This window comes from Anomalospiza imberbis, chromosome 1, assembly GCF_031753505.1.
Source record: "Anomalospiza imberbis isolate Cuckoo-Finch-1a 21T00152 chromosome 1, ASM3175350v1, whole genome shotgun sequence".
NCBI classification, from domain to species: domain Eukaryota; kingdom Metazoa; phylum Chordata; class Aves; order Passeriformes; family Viduidae; genus Anomalospiza; species Anomalospiza imberbis.
The window spans coordinates 105597409-105623073 of NC_089681.1; the positions used below are offsets into that span (position 1 = coordinate 105597409).

Sequence of the window (25665 nt, forward strand, 5' to 3'; positions counted from 1 at the left end):
TCTCGGGAGCATCCCTGGCCGCGAGGCCTGCCCCCTCCTTCCCCCCGCGGCGCTCAGAGGAGCGGATGGCGCTTCCCGAACCGCAGCCGGGGCCCCGGCGGGGAGCGGGGCTGGGGTGCCCAAAAGGGGAGCGCTGCAGGGAGCTGTCCCGAGGGCCGCCCCCCCCCCATCCCCACCCTGCGGGCGGGCAGAGGCGAGCCCTCCCCTCCCCTCTTCTCCCTCCCCTCTCCTCCGTCCGTCCGTCCGTCCGTCCGTCCGTCCGTCCCTCCCTCCCTCCCTTCCTCCTCCTCCTCCTCCTCCTCCTCCTCCTCCTCCTCCTCCTCCTCCTCCTCCTCCTCCTGCTGCTGCTGCTGCTGCTGCTGCCCGCCTCCGCCCCCTCCCCCGCGGCCGGGCCGGGCCGGGCCGGGGCCCTTGACGTGTCCCGGCGCCGATTGGCCGCTGGCCGATAGGATCTCTGCGGCCCCGCGTTAAGGCGGGGGAGCGCGCGGCGCCGGGAGCAGAGCGCTCCCGGTATCCCGGCTCCGCCACCCCCGGCCGGTCCTTCCCCACCCCCCCCCCCCGCCCCGTCCGGGCAGCGCCGCACCGAGCCGCGTCGCGTCCCCGCACAGTGGCCATGGAGTACACGCCGCCCCCCAAGCCGCAGCTCTCATCCCGGGCCAACGCCTTCTCCATCGCCGCCCTCATGTCGAGCGGCAGCTCCAAGGACAAGGAGTCCCCCGAGAGCACCATCAAGCCTCTGGGTGAGTGGGGACGGGGGTGACCGCTGGTGTCCGTGGGGTCCGTCCCTCTGTCCTGTCCGCCCTGGCTCACCCGTCTCACCGCTCCGGCAGCCGGGCCGGGCAGCGGCGCGTCCCCCCTGCCCGAAGGTTTCCCCTGCAGAGAGGAAAGCAGCACCACCTAAGCTTGAAGGTTGAGCGCCTTCATCACCCAGGGCTGTTTTTAGGCGAGGCTGTTTATAGCATGAAGAGTTTCCTAAATTCCTCTAGTTTCAGTTATGCCTCTTATTCATCCAGCTTCGCCATTTGCAGAATAATCCCACACTCTAAGGTAGTTCAATTTCTCTTTGCTGACATGAAATGAATCTCTTAAATATATATCGCAAATCCACTCTGGTTCTGAAGTCAAAATAGAGACTCTTCGTTGTCGTGCCTAGGCTTACAAGGGGTAGTAAAACTTGTGTGTAGAACTGAAAACCCCTTCACTCCACAGTTCTTCGATGTAGGTTCATATAGGCTGTTTTGCTCTACATAGACCGGGAGGAATTTTTTGTAAGCATTTGCGATTTTCGGATAAGCGATTTCTCTCTATTCCGTTGCCTTGATTCAGAATCCTGAAAGCTTTTAAGAAACATGAACATCTTCCCCTCCTCCCTCCCCCTCCAAGTTTCTGCGGTTTGTCATCCTTGCGTGTATCCAGGAGTTCGCAGAAAACTACAAAATATGTGTTAAGCTTTCAGGGCGCCAATGAACAGGATTACACTCAATCTTAAAAGAATTCAGAAAAGGCAGTTCCTCAGTGTGTGCTCACCTAATCAACTGTCTCAAAAGATTTCGCATAGTCTACGGATTCATTGTGAACTTCAGTTTTAAGTCTGGGCGCTAATGTAGGCCGGGAACGTTGTAGTATTCCATGTCGGCGTATTTACACGGGTTTGCGTTAAACTTAGTGCGGTTGTGTTTTTTGGGTTTTTTTTTGTTTTTTTTTTTTTTTTTTTGTTTTTTTTTTTGGGGGGGGGGGTTTGTTTGTTTGTTTTTGTTTTCTTTTTTTCCCCTGAAAATGCTTATTTAATTTAACTTTTCAAAATTTTTAACCCCTTCCCTCATATCGTTCAACTAAAACTCGAAGGGAAACGACTGTCTTTGACTCGGTTTTTATTAACTGGAGCTTTAGGTAAAACCTTTCCCTGGAGGGGCAGGGCGCGTTCGTGCTCCTCCCGTTCTTTGGCGCGGGGCGGCGGATCCGTCGCCGCATCCCGGTGCCGCATCTCGGGGTCGGGCAGAGCCTTCGCAGCCCTGCTCCCTCATGGCCTCGCCTCCGGCGGAAACTGCCAACGGAGCTGCTGAAGCGCCCGAAGCCTCCCGGGGCTTGCGGGGGTGGGCGGCAGCGCCGGCGGGAGCCAGACGTGGCGGGCGGCCCGCGTCGGCAGCAGCTACTGCACCCGCGTAGGTTGCGCGGCCGCACGCAGCTCCCCCGGAGCCTGTTTCTCCAAAGGAGCGGGTTCAGTGTCAGCAAACCGGCTGGGAGAAAGGCAGACCCAGCTTTCCCGGGAGAGTGAGCCCGTGCCCGCTGTTTAATTAGTATTTGGGGTTCGCTTCCCCGCGAAGGAAGCGCGGACCCTGCGCGGCCGCGCTCGGGCTCCTTCTGCGTTGCGCTCTCTGCCAGCGGTGCAATCCAGGAGCAGCGTCCCGTGCTCCCCCAGCGTGACCTTGGCCCTCAGCAGCCCCTCGGCGCTCAACGCTCCCGTTTTAATAAGAATTAGTGACCTTTCCGTGGAACCCCTCGGTTAGCGTAGGGGCAGCGCGCAGGGCTGGCTCTGCCCCGCCGTGCCCCGCGGAGCAGATCACAGCCGGGCGGCGGAGAGGCCGGGGCCGTGCTGCTCCCGCCGACCCCCGGGCGTCTCTCCCGGTGCGTCTCTGGGGAGTGGCGCCGCTGCGGGCTCTTCCCGGAGCTCATCTCACCGAAAATCACCACCGCTGCCCTCAAATTATGAGGGGACGCCTAAAGAATCGGCCAGGTCTGCGGGTGTGCTGGGGCAGAGCGCGGGCAGTTGAACGATAAATGCCTTTTTAATATATATATATATATATATTTTTTTTAAATTTTTTAATAGTTTATCTCGGCGGTCGCATTGTCCTGGCTGAATCCTCTCTATCTCTCTCTCTCTCTCTCTCTTTCTCCCTCTCTCTCTCTCTTTTTCTTCAAACCCTGCAGAACAATTTGTTGAGAAATCCTCCTGCGCCCAGCCTTTAAGTGATTTATCCAGCCTGGACCCTCACGGGGATTTTAGCAGCAGCCCTTCTTCCCTGTGCACCGAGCCCCTCATCCCCACCACCCCCATCATCCCCAGCGAGGAGATGGCCAAAATCTCCTGCAGCCTGGAGACCAAAGAGCTCTGGGACAAGTTTCATGAACTGGGTACCGAGATGATCATCACCAAATCCGGGAGGTAAGGCTGGGCAGCCCCTGAGTTTCCCTCTGGGCATCTTTCAAAAAGCGGCTTTGGACAGGGGAAAAAAAAGGCAAAGTTACCGAAACCCCGCAGTTTTTCTGTATCGGGAGAACAGCACGGCTGGGGGGAGGAGGAGGAGGATGAAGCCCCACATTTGCCGCAGCCCTTGGTGGGCCCAGCCCGGCGCTGCGCTGCGCGGTGCGGTGCTCGGAGCCCCTCTGGGGCAGAGGGAGACGCAGCCGGGGCCGGCAGCGAGGTGCGGGGCCGGCTGAAATCCATCCGAGGCGTCGTGGCGGCAGGGAAGAAATGTTGATTCCCTAATAATAAAGTTTGTGACTAAAATCCTGCGGTGATTTTTGAGGCGCTGGGTTGGTACAGACCGAGGGAAACGCGGGGTCGTGGGGAAGTGATTCTGTCAGAGCTTGCTTTGGTTTGCTCTTTTCTCTCGGTTGCAAAAATGCGCAAAAGAATTTCAGGCTTTCTTTTTACCTCAAGCTATGCCGTTTCTTCAGTAAAGTTTGTGGGGTTTGGGTTAGTCAAACGCAGTTCAGAGGAGCCAAGTGTCTTTTTGGGTTTCTTAATCTCCAAAGTTACTTTTTATTTATGTAGTTGCCTGAAGATTTTTTTCTAACTGGTGAGCTCTATCGGTATATGTTGTTGGTTTTTTTTTTTTTTAATAGGTATAAAACATGCAATTTACAGTTCAGTATTTTAAACTGACAAAAATAATTTAACTTTATTTCTAGTCTATAGGATAACCTTACATTTTAAAATTGTGTTTTGTCAAAAGTTTAGTATAGAAAATAAATGTTTTAGTTTTGAAAATTCCGTTCAAAAACATTCTGAGCAGACTTAAGAAAACACTCATGTAAAGTATGCGAGAATAACAACGGAAATCATGTCTAGAATATTTCCCTTACAGTAGTACAGATCCCATAAAATATAAATAATTAAAAGAAAATCCAAGTTCCTAAGTATCTATGTACCTTAGCTACAAGTATTTTCTGAAATCGTTGTGTACTTTTAACTAACAGGCAAATACTATATTTCTCCTTTCCTTATTCTCTTTTTACCATGATTTTCTTTTTGCTTCCCAAATATAATTTCGATTTTAAGCTGATTTTTGTCTCATTAGAGAGACATAAGACTTAGCTCCCATCATGTGGAAGCAAAATCGATACATGCTTTAAGTTTTTTTCAGGGCATTTAAATACAATTCTTACTTTTAGCAGCTTTTCAGATGCTATCTTATTTCTGTTGTCTGCCTAAATATTTATTTTCTGATTTGCCTTTTTTTAGGAGAATGTTTCCTACGATCAGGGTTTCCTTCTCGGGAGTGGATCCTGAGGCCAAGTATATTGTGTTAATGGATATAGTTCCTGTGGACAATAAAAGATATAGATATGCCTACCACAGGTCTTCCTGGTTAGTGGCTGGAAAAGCTGACCCTCCTCTCCCTGCAAGGTTTGTAGATTTTATTGCCGGTCTTTTATTTCTCTTTACTTTTTTTTTTTCTTTTTTTCCCCCTTTATGAAATATCTTGTATTAATGTTTGAATTCTGTTTGCAAACAGTGAGATTTTGAGTCCATGTTCAACAAAGCTGGTTACAAAAATCTGATTACAATTTTTGTGTTGCAAAATCTGGCCTCAAATCTCTGCTTGAGACTTGATTTATATTGAGTATTCCAAGACATGCAGAATTTGGTTAAGAGTTCTTTTACACATACTGGGGTTTTAAAACAAATTTTTATTTAAGTTTGTCATGATTCAGATAAGAAAAATCGAAAAAAACCTGCTGCGTCTTTTGGATTTCCCCCCCAATATTTGACCTCATAATTTAAAGCCATCCAGGCGCCACCAGCCAAGCCAAAGTAGAAATAAATTGCAGTTCATTGCTGTTTATGCTTGAAATTATATTATTTCTGTAACATACCCAGCATTTGCTAACCAACAATTTTATTCTTGATTTTAATCATCTCTTAGGCAGCAGGCAAAGTACAGAACAGTTCCTCGGCACAGTTACTTTCCTTTTCGTTAAAAGATCATGACATATTCTGAGACATCAGGAAAAAACCCTCTGTAAAATAAACTCTCTAAAATAAATTCCCCTTTCTCTACAGAAACAAATGCTTTAGAAATTTAATTTCTAAAGTCATTCCATTAATGTAATTAATGACTGATTCCTTTAAGCACTGGGCAACTGAGGCTGCAGCGCTTGGCTGTACAGTGGGAGGGCACTTCAGAGGAGACCCACACTTCATCGTATTCAGCCTAGCACTTCTGTACCTACTTCAGTCCCCAGGTCCTGTGAGACTGCAGCACATGTCGAAAGGCTTTGCTGAGTCAGAGCCTGAGATATGGAAATAACACGGATGCCTCTCTGGCTTCAAAGAAACTTTTTGCAGAGGACTCTGCTGAGGAGCACAGATCTGCTCCAGGTGGCTTAGCCTGGGGTTAAGAACTTGCTTATTACAGAGGCAGAAATTATAAGCGAAACACAAGAAATGGAAACAATTTTTTTTTTTTTGGTCTGTGAGTATAGGCACCAAATTCTGCGCGATTTCCTTATATAAATAGTTGAACTGAAATCTTGGTGACTGGTGATCTCTGGAAGGCTGTTCAGGGAAGTAAACAAACAAAAAGCGCAAGCAGAGAAGCTGTGATTAAAGACAGCAACCTAGGAGTTATGTCTGCTTTGTTTTCATGGCCAAAAACTCCTTCTTGCAGTGTGGTTAACGTCTGAGGGCTTCATTTGACGTATTGTAATGGGCACTGATCAAAACCCAAAGAAAAAACACAGATCCTGCTCCAAAGGAATCAGTATCAAAAGAAGAAATAACAGAAAAACAGAAATAATTTTAAGGCAGGATATCCCCCTTCTTATTTTTCTGTTCACACCCCTTTTGGGATACCCTTAAATAGATTTCTAATTCACACTCTCTCTGGCATGGACTTGCTCAGCAAGGAAATACTAGAACATAATACAAGAGACTGAAATAATTAGCAATTGCCCTACTGAGTATTGGATAAATCCTCCTTGAAATTTAACAGTTTTTTTTATTGTACTGTGGTGACTTTTTGGGAGTCCTTAGCAGATCAGTGTCCCTGTGCACAAATCTGTGCTGTTCCATTTTCAGGATGCTTTGCTCCCTGTGCACAAATCTGTGCTGTTCCATTTTCAGGATGCTTTGCCCCCATGTGTGAATGTACACCTTCCCTGCTTCATTTTCAGGATGCTTAGTTAAACAGACTATTGATCAGAGCACAGGCAGAGATAGTTTTTTCTTTGTGCAGATGGTACTTACATATACATATTTATGCACTTTGTCCTCCTTATATGTCCCTTAGGTGAAAAAAAAGGATGTCAAGAGGTTCAGTTCCGGTGTTTGCATTACCAGTGCTTCTTCTAGAGAGTTAACGCATCTTTTCAGTCTTGCTTGAAAAGATTAAAAGTAATTCTCCTCCCATCTTGAAACGAGTTTGGTCCTGCTCCAGTAACAAAACCCTTAAGGAAGTTATGATTTCTTGTCCTCCAAACACAGGGTTTTAGCTCTCTCTGCTTGAGGAGTGTCAGTGAGAGGTGTGTGTGTTTAGTGTCTGGGAACTGGTAACAAGGTACTTACTCCCCACACACACATCACTGCTTGCATCTGCCCGGGCATAGTGACATCAGGGGAATATTTCAGGAGTTGCATTGTGCCTGGGTGTAAGACTTTGCAGGATTGAACCAGTTTGATGGTTTTACTCTTTCCATTATAAAAATAACTTTCAACACTATGGCAGTTTTGTAGGGTTTTTTTGGGTTTTTGGTTTTTTTTCAAATTAGTGAGTATTCTGTGACTCTGTTTGAAAGATTAGCCCTTCAGGGAACTTTCTATTAAAACCACTTTTATCCTTGTCTTCCTGCTGTCAATGTTGAAGACAAGTTTATGTTGCAATGAACAAGTTTGTGTTGCAACGAGCACTTAAATAAAAATACTTTTCAGAAAGTCTTTTGTAAATCTTCTAAAGTGGTATCTGGGGATAGAGTTCCTATGTGATATTTTGTGTTTGTCTTCCACATTGTTAAGACTGTGTGAAACATCAGTTTAGTAAGTTTTAGCATGTACCTTTATTTAATCTTCCTTTTTTGCCTCATTTCTTTCACTCAAAAGTTTGTTCCTATATTTTTTTAAACTGTATTTATCTACAATAATTTGTTCAATGAACTTAGTGTTTACAGACTTATGAAGAAATCCAGGCAGGAAACCTTTAAAAGGTATTATATTTGAAAATTATTTGAGACATTATGGTAAATAAAAGTAGCATGCAGGGGGCTTGTGGGACCAGACCATGTGTTAAAGTAAATAGAGGGCGTGCAGTGTTGCATTCCAAAATACGCAAGAAAGAAGCAGTACCCAAACCTTGTGTATATCCTAAAACCTATACTGTGGAGCAAATTCACACCCAAATATGGCTCCTAAATCCTTTGTGAATCGAAGTGAGGAGCCCCTCACATCTGGCTGGCCTTGGGCAGCAGATCCCAGGCAAACTTTGGGGAGAGCCTCGTGTGCCACGCTGGTCTGTGCACATTTATCTCACTGACCTGCTTGCTCATGCACACTCCTGGTCTTGCCAACAACCTCTGCTTCAGAAATTGCTGTGTCAAGTGTTCAACACTCTTCCCTGAGGGGTGCAAGCTCAGGCTGTGGGAGAAGTGTGAGAAATAGGTGTAGCTCACCAGGTGGAACCCTGTGTTGAATTGGGATTGTAGGGGTGTAGTAAATGAGCAAAGAAAAGTAAGGTCTGTTATTGTATTGTATACCAGTAATTGATATTCTGGTGCCCATTCTTCAGTGACTTTCCTGTTAGCACTCTGCTTACAGGCACTTGGTAACTTTAAAGCAGTGCCAAGCATTAACCATGATGGTGTAAAACAATTGTGCTCAGCTTTTCAGCACAGGGAGGTCTTTACTCATTCCCTGCACATATTTGAAATACTTTGGCTTCTTGGTCCCAATTAGCCAAACCTTGCTCTGTCTGACACTCTGATCACAGTAAACATTATTAGCTGTCCAGACACTCAAAATTAGGAGGCAGGCTCAAAAAAAAAAAAAAAAAAAAAATCGCAACTCTGGCTGAAAATTTGCAGGGCATGTTTGACACTCTTTTTGTTTTGCCTTCCCTAATTCAGGGCTCTAAATATTGAAATTTTCACAGTTTTTTAGAGGAAGGTAAAGTTAGTTTTCATGAGAGCTAAGATTCTTTTGACATAACATAATTCCAGGTCTTGGTATTTCAGAATACATCAATATTTTTTATGAGCTTTGCAGGGCAATCAGCAGAGTCAATAGCAGTAAGGATGCCTGCATGCTAGGAATATTTTATTGTGACAGGAATCCTGGCTCAGCATCCCTCCCATGGACAGAGCTAGAGCAGCCAAGCTGTGCTTTGGATCAATGTAAGGAAAACATCCTGCACATCTGAGGCGAGCTGTGCTGGTAAAACTTTAGTTTCACTGAGTCTTGGGGATTCTGCTGGCAAAAACAGAATACAGGATCAAATCTCCCTCCTCTTTGAGCAACAGGGCTGCTCTCCCCAGTGTCTTTAGTATGGGCATTCCTTGATTAGGGATCAGTGTGCTCTATTGGAGAGTTACGCCTCACCGTTTAGTGGTTTTTCCATTCTAAAATCGTAGCTCAACAACAAGGACAAATGTTTATCTTCCTAACCTGGCAGCTCAGTTCTGCCCCACCCACCTAATGGAAGAAAGTAATTTGTGAGGCCAAAGACATCACCCAAAATGAGAGTCAGGCCCTCAGTGAGTGATAACCAATGCAGGCAGTAGCAAAACAGGGCTGGCTTGCACTAGCTGAAGATCTAGTCCAGTTCTTAATTTGCCACCACAAAAGAACAGTTGAGTTAATAATTTTCAGCAATACATTTTTCCTATAAAATCATTGCTCTTAAATAGCATGGCACTTGTAATTAGTGTAGTCATAATGTATATATCATTGTATCTGCATGTCTTCTTGCTTCCTTTTCTTCTGCTTAATTTCCCAAGTGTAGGATTGTTAATAGCAGAGCTGCAACTAATTTTTCATGTCAGACCACTGTGCTGGACTGCAGCCTTCAACCTCTTATAAACAGACGTCACCACAGCAAATGTGTGATCGAATGCAGGTTAAAATCATTATCACGGCTTAATGTTACATATAAAGAAAAATGCATTTTTATCTGCATTCCCCCATTATCTCTGTAATGACACTATGTTTTTTCTCTTGGAGTTGTAGTCATTGTTATTTTAAGTGCTTGTTAGTACAGCTGTGGGGAAAGACATGATCAATTTTTCATTTGGGAAAAGACACAACAGGGAATGTTAATGTCTCCATTTTAGATAGCGGGGTAAAATAATAGTTATGGTAAGGAGTAGTCTAGAACTCAGACACAGGATTCTCAATTATATTCCAGTGAATTAAATAAGTCATCTGCTTTACTGTCCTTCATGAATTGCTTTATTTCAGGAATTCATTTATTTGGGGGAGATGGTATCATGTTCTAGCAGCAGATTTGTATTACCCTAAGTTCTCAGGAACTTTGTATTCCCCTAAGGTCTCAGGTTATGCCCATGAAAGCACTGCATATCCCAAAAGCAAAATGATATGTGCATTTTGACTTCCTACAGAGGTGGTGCCCACACACAAGCCCAGAGGTGAGATTTTATTTTGAACAGGCATTTCCCCTGTGTTTTTTAGGTTGTATGTGCACCCTGACTCCCCGTTCACAGGAGAGCAACTACTGAAGCAGATGGTGTCCTTCGAAAAAGTCAAACTCACCAACAATGAGCTGGATCAGCATGGCCATGTGAGTACCTCTAGGGGTGGGAAAGGGAAAAGAAATCACCAAGGAATTGCTTGCTTGTGCCACAGGGCTAAATGGGAGAGAGACGGCCATGGGGAAAGGCTGCCATTGTCCCCATGTTACACCTCGTTTAGCCAGCCCTTCATACCACAGGGGTGGAAGATGTTATGTGAAGCTGGAATGTGTTTCGTTTAACATGTTTAAGGGTCCTTTTGGGTTCCTTTGCTCTTGAGGAACAGGCAACTTTCAAAGTCAGGGTTTTCTGTAATATTTCATAATGTGGAGCCTGGATCAATGGTTCAAATCATGCTCCTACTTCCATTAGAGGCAAAACATCCATCAGGGACAAGTTTAGGGTGAAGCTGAACATCAGAGGAAGGGATAGAAGGAAGGCAGATGAGCCTTTTGTTGTGCTTCTGCTTGCATTTTGCTGTGACTTGGCAGTATGCTCTGCCACGTGCCATGGCCAGCAAGCCCACGTGCTTTTATATGTGTGCTTGGAAGCTCCCTGCAGGTCACTTCAGGCCACCTGTTAGGGTTGGGTCTGTCAATAAGAGCTTTTTTACTTCCAGACTCATCGCAGCACAGGCTCAGAGTCAGAAGAAAATACTGACCTGACACCAAAGCAGGGTCTATAGAATTATAAAACATAAGTGTGCCTCAATTGCCCTTGAAATAACTGTAGGCTAACTGCAAGTCAAGGTGCCACAAGGTGGGCTTGGGCCTCTGAAGGAGACAAGTCCCAGCTCTGATTGGTGCCAGTTTGTTGTTCCAAGTCCTGAAGCTGTAAGATGGTGAATAGAATTCAGAGCTGCTTGCCATGGGTTCCTGCTATGCTCCATCAGTGAGGACAACTACTGTAGTTATCTGAGTGCCTAGTGGTAGGTGGTAAGAATAGGTATTGTCTGTCCTGTTCTCTCCTGTAGAGTGCCTGTAAAACGCAGGAACGACTAGGTAGTGCTTCCAAATTGCAAAGAGCTAAAATTGTTGCCTCTGGCTTGGTGATTTTCTCAGGGAAGGCAGAAGGAGCAAGGGGACAGATTTGAAAGAATCTTTGGCTGAGAACAGGGCAGTTCAGTTCAGAAGAACGAGCATAAAGGCAGGATTAGTAAATGAGGTGTTGGGAAGAGAGGAATGATTTTGAATTCTAAAGCATGTGCAGGGGTAACTAATTCGTTCAGCTGAATAATTGCAGAATACAATGTATCAGAAATCCCTTCTCTAGCGTGGTATTTATTGCCTGGACTGTGGGAGACAGTGGCCATTTGTCTCAGCTGTGCTCTGTACAAATGTTTCTCATCCAAAAGAGAATTTTCACTAATTTCAAGAACTGAGAACTGAATCACAGCCATGATGATTTAAAATACATCCTGGAAATAACAGCATCAAAAATAGCTAAAAACCCCAAACAAATAAACAAAAAGAAAGCCCAGATAGATGCCTCTGTGTTGTTCTTTTGTAGAGCTCCATCTGTGGGTATATTGTTCTTGAACCCAGTTCCCACTGTTGTTCCCGTCAGGACTAGTGGAGAATGGTTTTGCTTTTTTCCTCTCTTTTATTTCATAATCTGTAGAAGGGCAAAGCTGAAGATTTGTGGGCTCTATCACCGAGTGATGATAGAGCAGTATACGTGAGCACTTAAAAAGAAGCATTTTTCATCATAACAGGGGCCATGTGTGCCTCTAATAAAGGGCTTGCAGCAGTATATTGCAAGCTAGTTAGGAGAGCTGCAGTTCCCAGAAGCCCAGAGGAGTAGGAAGAAGTAGGTCTGAGGAGCTGTCGGGAACAGAGACATGTGGCAGAGCAAGAAGATGTAATCGTCTCAAATACAGGCAGCAGGAGAAAATGATCCATAGTGTTTGAGACACAGCCTTCCCTTTAATTTCTGGAGAAGAAGAGGTTGATCCCATTATTTACACAAAGGCTCTGGACAGCCAACGACAATGGAAAGTTTTGTGTGCTCAGTTAAGGATAAGCCCTGAAGGCTTGATTCTGTGTTGACATTTGAGTGACAGGTGTTACCCCTTCACAGAGCACTCTCTTTTTAATATTTTCTGGGGGTTTATGTTCCAAATTAGGATGTCAGGTTTTATGTGCTGCCTTACTGAAGCTATGCAAATGCCATCATTGGATGATCAGTAGAATTAAGGAAGAAATCAGTTCTCTGGAGCCTTTAAGGAGGGTGCACTGTGCTATGGCCCATGGCATTTCTGAACTCCTGTGTATGAAGAGAAGAGGAGAATTGAAACACCTCCTGAAATCTCTCCCTTCAGTTTGAAAGAGCCAGTCTTCACTTTTTAATTATGTTTGATAAGGCATGTTGGCTCCCGAGGAAGTTTGGTTGACCCAAAAGATGCTAGTTACAGGTAGGGAAAATGGATCCAGCCTGATTCCAGTTTGTTCTATTTGCTTGCTTTCTTCACCATCCAGAAGACAGTTTTGGGTGTTAAGGTAATTGTGGTTTATTTGTAGGGTGGTTCCCTTTCTGAAAAGGAAGAAGTAGAGAAGAGAGGCATTTGTTTGTTCTAGCATATGTTTGTTTTCTCTTATTCTGAGACTTTTGGGATTGGCAAGCATTTCTGATTGTGTACCTTCAGCAGCATGTGTAACCCCAGAGTTATGCACATATTCTCCCCAAGCCTCAGGCAGAAGTCTTACCTCTGTGTTCATGGCATACAGCTCACTGCATGGAAACACTTTCAGATATCCTTACCAGAGGAAGGAAATGGCTCCTATCTCTAGATTTTTACAGCCATGCAAGAAATTGCCATTTTTCTGACTGTGAAATATTTATGAATGTGACATTTCCTCCCATTTTTTTAGTGATACTTTTCACACACAGTACTTTCTTTAGGACTTTTCATTGCCCTTCATTGGAGAGCCATCATTTCTGGTTTATGGTGAGGTGAGCCATGAGTGTATACATTATTCTAATAATGTACTTGGCATTATTTTTGGCATTTACTCAAACACATGAATCTATGCAAAAGCAAACTCAAAGCTGTGAACATATTTAATAAATAACTGTGAAAACTGAAAAGGGGTCATGGAATAGCCACAGGGAGTTATGCCCAAGTTTTTTTAGTCACAAGTTAGGAACCTTTGTGCTTTCAGAAAGTAAACTTTACATGGTAATGCTATTATTTGGTGAATATGGAAGAGGCACTCACAACACAGTTCCTGAATTCAAACCCACCTTGGAATTTTGCAGCTGGCATCCAGATTGCCTCTGGTGACTGGTCTGTAGCCAGTGGGAGCCAGATGCCTACAAACCTGCCTGACCTTACAGCAATCAGGAACCTGTAAGGAGGTATCCTGGTCATCTCCCCTGACTCAGGCTGTCAGCACAAAGGTAGATGGGGTAGCTGGGGGCCTGTGGCTGCCAGCAAGTGTGTGCAGGGGGGCTGCCATGAATATATGGGCACCTGATGTACCTCTTGGGACATGCCAGCAGGATTGTCACTGAGTTGGCATAAGGGATTTTCTGATAGCTACACCATGCAGGAGGGGACTGCATGGACTTTGAGGCCACTCTCTTCCTACTCTGTGAGGAACAGCCTGTGGATCTAACTCCTTTGGGCTGTTTTTATAAGGTCCTAACACAAGAAGTTGCACAAATATTAAGGAGTATCTTTGTGTGTCATCAGCAGCTTGTGTGGCGGTGCAGGTGGAGAACTACACATACAGACCCTCACATGAAGGAAATGGTGACATTTACCTTGGTCACGGGTGTTTTGGGGCCTGGCTGCATTCAGTACTTGTTTTGTACGTGAATGACGAGACTTGTCTCTGGTGGGAATGAGAAGTGCAGAGTACCATGGCAAGGGAAGTTATCCGTGTGCATTCTATTTTAACGAAAAATTTCATACATGGTCTTGTTTGAGAAATGTAGCTCCTTTATCACAATTTGCATTGAGGGAGGAGTGAAAGGAAAGGGCATGTGTAGGAGCGGCTCTCAACTTTTTCCTCCTTCCGCCTGACTGCTGCTCAGGTGTAATGCTTTGGTGTGGATATCATGGCCATGAAAGGCAATGGAAAGCACCAAGGTCTGTGGGCTAACCCCTCAGTAAGCTCATCACCATCCACACACCCTGCTTTAAAATATCTTTTCCATCTGCTTAGAGCACGCCAACTAACTAGGATGGCAAGACAAAATTTTCCAAAGAGAGGGAAAAATGCTAAGGATATTAAAGGCAAGGTCGATGGCCACTGAGTATATTCCTATATAAAATGGTGAAGTGCTTTGAAAAAGGACTTGAGCTGGTTAAAGCAAACATGCAACACTTTCAGGATGATGGTTCACTGTCATTGCAATGTCTTTCTTGTTGCTCTGTTCCTCCCACAAAGTCCCAGTGTGAGTCTTGGCAATATTGGCCCCAAAGGAGCAGCAAAGAAAAACACTGATGGAAATTGTAGCCATGATAGAGCTGTCCCTAAGCTCTCCACTCCATTGCAATGTGCAACCTTTCTCATTGACTTAGGATGAAATACTGCACTGCTCCTGCTATGTTTCAGCTGAAGTTAACGCTTCCTGAGGAATGCACATTAGCTATTCCAGATGTACGGAGCTGACTGTAATGTCGTTATGGTCCCTGCAAAATAGAACCACCCACACCATTGCCAATTTTGTCTTGTGACTGTGATTATATCCAAAACAAGGGCTGGTGTGAGCTGAGCTCTGTATTTAATTCTTATATTGTAATACTGTGGTTAGAGACTGCCAAACAGGCCTCCAGCCAGTGGTAACTAAAGCAAGGGGGACTCTTGGTTTGACTCCAGTGAACGTTGAAATTGATTGGTTGGTACCTTAGGTTTAGAATTGTTTTGGGAGCTCGTAAACAATTATTAATGAGGGTAAAATAGCAAAACCCAGTCATTTGGGGCTTCTGTACTGGTTTCCCTCCTTGCTCTCATTTTTGGTAGTCTGCGGTGAAGAGCACCCCTGACGGAGTTTGTTTTAAAGGTTTGCCACAGTGAAAGGCTACGTGGAGTTTTACTTTTGGTCAGATGGTTTGTGCTGCTGTAGGTAGGTTTTTGGATGGGTCTAATTTTTTCCGTCATTTTTTTTTCTGAGGGATTTGTGACTGTTTTCATTCTGCACATGTGCGTTTTTGCAAGTGGGGGCTCTTGGCCATTAGCTTTCAGGAGTTACATATTCACACCTGCCAACCAGGGCACACTCTGGCAGTGACTAATTCTGTATGTAAAACACCTCACCTGTAGGAACAGGTATTTATGCCTCAAGAAATGCATGCTCACCCGTGGCGTAGGAGTGAGAGGAGACTAGCTCCTGGGATGCCTGCTTTTCCACCTTCATTTCCTGGAACTGCCCAAAGGAACTGGAGAATTTGCTCTGAAAACCAGCCCCTGGCTGGGTGGATTACAGATGCTTCCCCTGTAGATCTTCCCCCCCATCCCCCTCTTCCCACCCCCCTCCATGGTTTTATAGCCTTTAAGGGCTCTGTCAACCTTCCTCTCAGGACAGTGCTCCGTCATTCTTCCTTGCAGATAATTTTGAACTCCATGCACAAGTACCAGCCAAGGGTGCACATCATTAAGAAGAAGGATCACACAGCTTCTTTGCTAAATCTGAAATCAGAAGAGTTCAGAACATTCATCTTTCCAGAGACAGTTTTTACTGCTGTTACTGCCTACCAGAATCAATTGGTGAGTAGAGTTGCTAATTTCCACAGATATAACTAGATCCCACCCTGCTGAAAACTCCCTTCTGCCCAATCTAAACTAGGACAATTTCTGCTATAACCTACCTTTCCATGCCAATCTTATTCACATTCATGAGTAATTCCTGAAGATACAGTAGTAGTACAGACTTCAAAGAGCAGTAAGGATTATTCATGAGAGTGAAACTGGCAAGTAAGAGGCTTTCTTTTGTCTTCCGCTCTGTCTATACAAAGCTGCTTGCATATTAACATTTAGTCATTTTCTAATTATAGCTCATTAAAGAACTGTTCTTATTTGCAGTGATCTTTCATGCCACAAGCTATGAGTTGAGAGAGATTCTGGTTTGCACATGATGATTTCATGGGCTTAGAAAGTTGACTAATTAAGCTGTAAAGCTCAAACGTAGGGAAAATCACTAAGAGATATGCTTTTCAGAGGCTGCCCAGATTACATCCAGATGTCAGAATTTCAATTTGCATGCCAGTGAATAATATATACAAAATGGAGGAGATCATAACAATGGATTGCTAATGAGTTATTTTAGGAAGTCTATAAACAATCAGAGAACAGAGGCTCTGCTTGATGGTCGATTGGCCTTTAATATTTAAGTCAGAAATATATTATTGCCTTCAGTGTGATTCAGAGCGTGCTTTAAGGACTTACTGATTGTGGTACTTCAAAAAAACCCACCTATTTTTCTCCTTAGTTCCTTCAAGTTAAGAAAAATATAGGCACTGCCCAAATATGTGGGCAGGCAGCATCAGAGAGTTCATGTACCTGCTGGATTATTTAAAGAAGTAGGCATTTCCTAATATGAAGCAAAAGCAATTTTGAAATCCTATGAATAAAATGAAACTAATGCATAGGGTGCCATGGAAGCTCTGAAGAGAATATTAGTAATATTAAATGAGACCTTATGACAGACTCCACATCCTGCTTTAAGGCTTTAATGTATTGATTTAGACTTAGATGTGTATCTGAATGCTGTAGAAAACATACTCAACACCTGGTAATCCCAAGAAAATAATGTTTGGACAGGCAGTTAGATTTTTCCATGTAACTTTCTTTAGAAACCAGCAAAATAGTAACAGGCACAAAACCAGCTAAACCCAGAATTTATTTCTGTAGGATGGATTTTTGTCTACTGATGATATTTACACTTGAGATGTTTCTAAACTAAAAGCACATACATTGAGTCCTGGAAAATTTCTCAATGGAACATCTCCGGAACCCCTAGAGGTTGATCTTGTCATTTTATTTATGACTAATGAAAATGGAGCCTTTTTTCATTTTTGCCATTTCTTTCAGAACTGTTTTAAGAAGGGATTGATTACATTTCTGGAGGTTATTAGATAAAAGCTAAATACATTACACTTTCAACAAACTATCTCATAATTTAAGATTTAAAGGACATGCATTTATTTAAACAGTCAAACCACTGCCACAGAGTTGAATTGTAGGTCAGATTTCATTTTAAAATGCTTTCTAGCAGATGTTCTCTGATTGTTTGTGAGACAGTCTCTCAGGAAAAATATGGCCATAAATGATTGTGAGTCTCATCTGGCTTTGGTGGATACAAAAAGTTTCTTCTGTGATGTCATACCAAAACTTTAATATCAGGAAGATGGAAGTTTGATTGGTGAAAATATACTCAAGAGATGAATAGACATCCTTATTGTTCTGTAGTGCAGTTGGCTTGGTGTGTCGGTGATCTCAGTCAATGGAACTAGTTAGAGCTTGCCTTTTTTCAAGGTGATTTTCAAAACGCTGCCATAAAAATCTTCACTGGATGTGAGGCACTAACTTGCCACTCTGCAACATCACCATAAGCTGAGGGCTTATGGATGTCTTGGAAGTAGAATGAGCCTATAACTAATTTTCTGAGCTGTTTCAAGTCCTTGTGACAAGGCTTCAAGGTTGCTTCCACCAGCTGTATATGAGTGATGAGACAGCCTCAGACCCTCCACCAGCACTCAGGTCCATGGCGTTCGACCACTGACAGACTGTTAATTAAAAACTCAGATTTCCCATTGTCAGCATGTCCCTTCCTCTCTGTGTTTTCCTCAGAAGACCTCTTTCTCAGAATTAAAAGTTGGTTCCAGTTGTCCTCTTTATTTTTTTACATTTTATGTAAGTATATATTTATCCTCTTTTTTTTTTTTTTTTTTTTGCGGGAGAAGCCACCCCATTTTGAAATATATTTGTTTGATGAGAGTGTTTCATTGTCTGAGGATTTGGAAAAGATCCTATTTCTTTTTTCCTGAGTCTTGAGGCCCAGTTATTAAAAATGATGTTGTAGCCTCTTTGATACAGGTTTCTTTTTGAGGGAAGTCAGGCTGACAAAGCCCCTTAATATGAAATGTTGAGAGCTGTTGATTTTCATGGGCTTACGCTGGAGCTGGTGGCATTCACTGCCCTGCAGGATGGGTCCTGTGTTTTCTCTCATCAAGCTCTAACTCCCACTTACAATTTTATTTTTAGCTTTTGCAAGAAATATGGCTGGAAAATCCAAATATTACAATGATGTCTCAGGTTTTATTCAGCAAATCTAAATTGATTGGATAGATAGAAAATTTCACAAGAACAATGGTGCATTTTTTTCCCTGGTTCTCAAAAAAACATACTGAAAGCCATCACCATATGCTTGAAAAGTTTCACCACAAATGGGAGCTCCTATGTTTTGGGGAAGGAGGGATTCCTGGTCAGTGGGTTGCTCAGTCAGAATGGAAAAGGTGACTGAATGAGTGGACAGATTTATAGTTACCTTTGAAGAAGTTTATATTCATGATCTGTGGTTTTTCAAGACTGTGATAGTTTCAGTGGGGTTACTCCTTCAATCCAAGCTCTGTCACTTTAAATCTGAGCTCTCCCCACATTTTTCCTTCCCTTCCTCTGCCTCTTTTCATACAAAACCAGTTGAACTGCCCCTGTCTGGTGGCTGAAAAAAGGTGGTGGTGAAGTGGCTGACTCCTGAAACCACGGAGTCAGGTCACTGGGGCTTGTGTTGGTTGATGTGCAGCTCCACCAAGCAGGCTCAGCTGTTAGCAGGGTGATTTATGCTGCTTGTGGAAAAGACGACCTGATTGATGCTGGTAAAGTATTTGGAAACTGTAATGCTGTCCATGGGTGGGTTCCTCCTGCTCTGGGCCACAGGAAGGCTGAGCCTGCCTTGCCCTTTGGTCTTTCCACTGCCACAATGTGCAGTGCACCCTGGTTTGCCTTCTCAGCTTTGCAATGTCTCAGGAGCAGCACATGCATGGGGCAGGCGGATAAAATGAGCAGTGGAGTCACAGGGGATGGATTGGTTAACACTTTGTACGCTGCAGTACCCTGACACTGTATTCGTGTAACGTTGCTCTTTTTTGTGTTCCCAGATAACCAAGTTGAAAATTGACAGCAACCCTTTTGCTAAAGGATTCCGTGACTCTTCCAGACTCACTGATATCGAGAGGTAATGGGGACTTTCTGTTTACTTTCCATGCAGATAAGATAAAGAGAAGAGAGAGTTTGTAGGAAAAGCATCCTTTCAACTCCTGAGAACCTGTGCATTTTAATGTTATCTTGCTGCATATAGTAAGACTCCTCCACATCCTTTAAAAATACTTATAAACTTTATGAAGAAAGAGCTGTTTTGAGTTTTGACATCTGTTTCAGTTGGGGCCTATATATTCGTCTTCCTCAGGGGGCTTCTTGAAGGGGAAAGAGGGTCAGTTTTACAACTTCAGAATGAAAAGCTTTTTTCTTATCATGCCATTTAATCCTGTTGAGAGCTGTGAACTGGGTCAATGGGAAACAAGGGCAGTGGTCCTGTGAAAAACATCTTTACAGCTCCCCTCTGCTCAGCATAGTGGAAAAGAGAGAGGAGAGCTCCCAAAATTCACTTCAGCAATCCCAGACACCAAATTGGCAATTACTGCCATGAGGATGACTCCCATAACTCCCACTCTGACAACAAAGATGCCATTTTTGTTTCACCAAAGTTGTATTGCAAGCTGCATCAGGGGAAAGCTTTATCTGGAAACTGTTTTGTGTGCGTACAGCTCATTACAAGCAACTGCTGCCATAGGGACAGAAGCATTAACCCACAGCTGAGTTAGGAAATAAACTTCAATCTCTTGGTAGCTTTCCAACACGTCACATTTTTATGGTATCGTGTCAAATAACTTGGCAAATGAAGCAAATTAAGCTGCTTGTGTCCTTTAAGCTGGAAGAGAACTCGATGGAGATGGATATAGCACATCCAATTTTTCCTATGAGCACACAATCATGAAAGAAAGTTTGGAGAGGCCAAAACCCTCCAGGCTCCTATGTGGAGATATCCAGATGTATCTGTGAATCATTTTTCACAGGTGCATGCAGGGGACAAACTGCTTAGTGAAGTCATAGCCACAGAACTAGAGAAAGTCTTTACATCAGTTCAAAAGTATGTCTATCTAAGCAGGACCAATGAATGGGAAATAGTGGTACCCTTCACACCTCACTAGTGACTGGATCATAAGTGGTCTGTTCAGTATATGGGTAAAAGAACAGTAATTTGGGGAAAGAAAGCTTGTAGGCTGCAGTGCACACTTACAAAGTTGTTGAAAATAGTTTCTTAAGTGAAAGCCTTCATTGAAAATGAAAACAAAACAAAAAAAAGGCAAATTTATTAAAATAGCATGGCCTGCTGTATTGAGAGAATACTGAAGTAAACAACATCCAAAGCTCAGGTTAGTATGCAATAAATAGTCAAGGAAGGGAAGGACCTGTCAGAAGAGGTTTCCTTGTTTTACAGACAAGAGACATCTAATAACACAGCTTTGCAAGGGCGGAAAGAGTCTGAACAGATAAGCTGGGAGAAAAACTTAGTTACCTCTGTGCAGATGAACTGACTATCATGGTGCTGGATATGAAGGGAATTTTTCCAGAGGACATCTTATTATAACAGCACACGGCATGGAGTCAGAAATGCTGAGCATAAGCTGCAGTGCCCTTTTGTTTATTGATAAGTGTAAGAATAGAGCCTGAGACAGGCAGTCGAGCCCAGTAACAAATGTTGCCATGAAAGATAAGGCAGACAAATGTGAAGCCTACAATAAATACCAGAAAAGAGATGTGATAAGTATTAAACTTACATTAAAACTCTGGATCTGAGAGCCCAGGTTTGGGTCAGGTCTGATTTTGACTTAAGTTACAAAGCTTAGCCCTGATTACTATTACAATATTATTTAAAAATTCAAAACCTGCTGCACAACACATCAAGTCATGAGATAATAGAAGTGTAACAGGCACTGGCTGGTAAGAGATTGTTTGAGAATTGCCTAAGTTATACAAATGGTGCAGAAATATCAAGGGGTTTATTTGTTTCTTCCATTAAAACACTCAGGCACATGAAGACATAATTCTCTAAGTGCCCACTGGTTCTAGAGATTTCATCTTAGCACCAGCAAAATCACTTAAAGAAATCTGAAACAAAGCAAAGGAAATAGCAAAGTGAGATATGACAACAGGAAAAATTTCTTATTTGATGTCCATTGCAACATTATTTGCAAATAGGTGAATCTTGAATAGCACAGCATGCCTCTTGCTCAGTCTAATTGGAAACTCTAAGACCACTGCTGGAGAAAAAGACTTATTTTTGAGGGAAAAGACTGTGAAGGCCAAAACACACTTGCACAGCTCTTGAAAATTGAATAGTTCTCTAGAAGCTGTGAAATTACTTTCCCTGCACTGCTCCCTAAGCAGGCGTGCACTCAGCATGTGCATGTGTAATCTACAGTGTGGCGTGGTGATCCTAATGGCCTCCCGTAAAGCATCTCATGATGCTGGGGCCAAGACAGCACTCATTTATCCCGAGTTCTAGCTTTTCCAAATGACCTAAGTAGTGTGAAAGCACACAGGGCTTTGTATTTCATTTCCAAGTATTTAAGCCTGCTTTTTCCTAAACAGCCTTTGGGGAGGGAAACAAATCAGATCAATTGATCTTTAGAGACCTAAAGAAATTAAATTAGTCTGGAGTCAGTTACTGCACTAAACCATCCAGTAATTGGATTGCTTCTTGTAACTGATTGAAAACAGCCTCTATCTGTAACAATATAGGGAGCTTTTCTTTATAGTAGATCTGAGAGAAAAACACATCTTTTTATGACATGATGACAGAAATTGCACTTTTTTAACCTAATTGAATATGATTTTATAAATATGTGACTTTAACGATTTCAGGCTTCCCATTCTAGATTTACGATCCTTATGTAAGAAATTCAAGCTGCAAATGCCTTTAGGATTAAATCTGTTGGCATTGTATGTGTTGGAGTTGAAATAATATATATAAAGGTAGTGAAATTTGCACAGCAAAAGAGGAGGTAGGCAACAGCAATGCTTTTGAAATGCCCCGTGTTTTCTTTTGTTCCTGTCTAAATACCATAGAATGGTTTCCTTGTACTCATAGCTATATGCAAGTCTTTTAACTATTGAAAAAATTATTTGGTGAGTTTGATATAGACTGAACTTTTTATAGGATGCAAGGTTCCCGTCACAATCAACCCTCTCCCTACATTACTTGTGGTAATGTATTTATAGCAATGGGGCAGACTTTATCTGGGGCTACTGGGATTTAGATAAGTTTCTGACTCACCTTTTGATCTTTTTACATGGTATTTACATCTCCTCTACTATAAAACGGCTCCCACTGTGGTTGTGAATGAAAAAATTGAACATTTAGAGCAATTACCAGAATGTGGAGCTTAGCACACTGTGGTGTTGACTATGGGATGCCAGATCAAGTAATGAGGCATTTCTGCTGAAGAAAAAACTGCCACAGGCATAAAGGATGCAGAGGCAGAACCCAAAAGATGATTTTTTTTGTCATCTTGAGTCTGAATTTATCTTTTGAGTTGTTGTGAAGAATTAGCCTGTTAAAAATAAATAGATAAATAAAACCATCATAATTACACACTATTCAAAAAAATCCAGTGAAAAAGGTGATATTTTCAAGAGCAGGAGCCAAGTATGTGATAGGCAAGTTCAGGGTGTGGATTTTTAATATTTAAGGAGAGAGTTGAATGAGTATACCCATCTGCATAAGTCCAATAATGCTTCTAGGGTACTTCAAGAGGAAATATGGAAAAGTATGGTTGCACACCTAAGTAATTTTTAGGCAGAGAAGGGAAGTATGGGGGGATGGGGAAGTTAGGGAGCAGCATCCCAACTGGATTTGCATGGTAATAAAATTCCAGATTTTCCCCTGAGGAGCTTCATCTCTGAGATGTAGAAATACATCATGCTGGCTTACAAGGCTGTAAGCAAAGTTCATGCTAATGCCTGGATAGGGGCACTTCCCTGCTGAAGGATCAGTCAAAGGCACATGTTCAGGGATGGGCTGAGCACAGCCATCATCTCTCCCAGCCCTTCCCTGCTCACCCCACTGAGCTGCTTTCTTCCCCATTCCTGTTGTCTTCTGCTGGTCTAGAAGAACTTCTCAGACTCTTGAAAGCTCCCTGCCAGCAGCCAGAAACATATAGAGCCTCTATGACCTACCCCCACATCCATGGTTAAATAGGGCTTTGTCATACTACTCCAATAAGTCAAACTGCTGGCTGATCCTTTATTCTCAGCCAGCTGTCAGTCTGTGAATGTCAGCAACCAGCCATGAGATATCATCTCTGATATTTAGCTTCAGAGGAGAAAAGAAGTCCTGAATTTAGGGAGAAATACCAAGGACTCTGGCATATAAATGCCTAGTATCTAGTGCCAGTATTCCAGATGTTGCTGAGGTTATTCCGGCCTTCAGCTGCTGCTCCAGATGGGTGGCTGGATTGTCTGTATTTTCTACATCATCCCTTCCAGAACACTGCAGGTGGCTTGGATGCCTTAGCAAATCTTGAAAGCACTACCTGACTATGTTTAAACACCTGAATTATTTCCTTCAAATCTGGTTCCTCTGACTCTGCTTGTTGTTAGCCAGGCAACTGTTCCTTTTCACCCAGCAGCAAGCCCCCCTGCGCCACTTAAATCCTCTTTAGTTCCCAAGTTTTTAAGCACTCATACTCTAGCTCATTTTCCACTTAGGTTTTCTATCTTCTTACTTGTTCAAAATGGCATAAAAATATTATTCTAGTTGTTTCCATTCACCTCATGCAGATGTAGTGTGGGCATAACAGGTGGGGATGATGTCAACTAAGATCTATGGTTTCCACCCCAGAGAAAGTTTTCCAGGGACTTCCCCCTACAACTTCACAGGACATCTCTGTATTCACCTCTCATAATTTGGTTGCAGTCAGAAAGAAACTGTTGCTCCACTGGGTGAAGTGGAGCTCCATGGCGCTGGCTATGTAAGATAGTTTTCTAATTTTTATTTGCAATTGAGAGAAGTGGTGTGAGTGTGTTGATAACTGATAACTTCATGCCCCTTCTTCATAAATGTCATTACTTTTCCCATGCCATGGCTTCAGCTAGGCTTTGTCACATCCATGCATATTACAGATCATCTACAAGTGCTGGATTTTTACAGAGAGGGTGACAGTAAACATCATCAAGGAGGCACACTTGTTCTTCTACAGTCATCAACCTCTAGATTTTCCCTAATTTAAGACTCATTTCCCTTCTTTCTTGTATAAATTCTTGCAGTAATGCATCCATCCAACACTTGCCCAGCAATTTTGACTCTGTGTGAAAGTGTTCTGAAGCTTTGGATTAGTTTTTGGGCCAGGTCACATGAGCTACTGTAGCCTGTAGGCTTTGTTTTGTCCCTGATTGGTTCAGCTCTAAACTTAGCAGTGGAACAGAACTACTTTGTTCTGCTCAAGGATTTGGTCCATACCATGGACCATCCACAACATGAACTATATTCCTGTGGTCAGCCTCTATCTACCAGCTGGAGCAAGTATATGTAGAAAATTAATATGTCTGTATGTTTGTGCATATGTAAAGCCATAAATAAAAGCCACGGAAATATAAAGGCTGAGTGATATCTGAAGAGTGGCTCTGACAGCATAAGTTGTTCACTCATAGCTGCTCTTACAGAAATCTATTTGCTCTTCCTGCTGTGTCGTTTTGGTTTTTCAGGAGGTAAGTGTTTTTTGTTGGTTTTTGGGGGGGGGAGTTTTATTCATTGGTTGGGTTATTTTGTTGGGGTTTTTTTTGTTCTTAAGAGACTTGTTTTTAGCACTTGTGTCTTGGACAAATTAGTCATCTTTTCCCTTAAAAAAAGTCCTACTACAGTGCGACTTCCGACAAGTTTATTTTTGTGCCTCCTCAGCCCATTTATTCCATCTGTCTTCACCTCACCTCACTTCTGACATCTTCTGTTATCTGGGCTTTCTTCCAAACATACTAACTGGCAGCTACAAAAAAAGGAAACCTTTGAAATGCAGAACTAAAGAAGTCATTCAGGCTGAAAACTGATAATTCATACACTTTATATGCAGTTCTGTTCTGTATTTTTCTTTTTTTTGGAATGGTCAAGCAAAACACGATTGTCAGATTTACTATTTTTTTTCTTCTCATTTTTAATTTTTTTTTTTAAATTGACATTGCCTTTCCTTGCAAAGAACAAGAAAAAAAAAGTAGAAAAAAGCAAACCCCATACCACCAGGAACAGGGAGCAGATTCTGGGAATATCCTTACCTTTCCACATACCTGGCCCTTGGATAGCAAGGGGTAAAAAAAGAGAAGTTAATAATAAGAAGCTTCTCAGCTCTGCTCTGAATTTTTTACCTCTTGTAGCCATTTCTGACACAGTAACTTGTGCAGAAGACATAAATTCAGAGTACCTAGCTCAGGGTTGTGGTGATCACCAGGCTGCTATGCATGCACAGCTGAAGTAGAGAAATAGCAAAAGGAGCAGAAAAAATTACAGCAGAGATGCCTGCTCCCACCTACAAAGAAGCCCTGTTCTTTCATCTTGATTAAAGATCCTGCTCAGGGTAATCGGGACTTTATCATCTCCTGAGAGAATTTCTGTAATCTGGGTTGATAGCAAAAGAAAGTGAGCACC

The 25665-nt window shown here is 43.0% G+C and overlaps 1 protein-coding gene across 4 annotated transcripts in view; it reads left to right on the top strand.

Annotated features, from left to right (window-relative positions):
• Window positions 1–445: 445 nt before the first annotated feature.
• TBX20 (T-box transcription factor 20) overlaps window positions 446–25665 on the top strand; it is a 35881-nt gene continuing 10661 nt past the window's right edge. Inside the window, exons 1-7 of one of the 4 annotated variants that reach the window (XM_068203994.1) lie at window positions 452–740; window positions 2932–3166; window positions 4469–4633; window positions 9905–10013; window positions 15519–15677; window positions 19067–19143; window positions 20467–21722. In XM_068203994.1, coding sequence (XP_068060095.1) covers window positions 614–740; window positions 2932–3166; window positions 4469–4633; window positions 9905–10013; window positions 15519–15677; window positions 19067–19143; window positions 20467–20563 — 969 coding nt within the window. In that variant the 5' untranslated portion in view covers window positions 452–613 and the 3' untranslated portion in view covers window positions 20564–21722. Of the gene's footprint in view, window positions 741–2931; window positions 3167–4468; window positions 4634–9904; window positions 10014–15518; window positions 15678–19066; window positions 19144–20041; window positions 20439–20466; window positions 21723–25665 lie in introns of those variants that run through there. The other 3 variants (XM_068204002.1, XM_068203978.1, XM_068203988.1) reach the window with 3 other exon arrangements.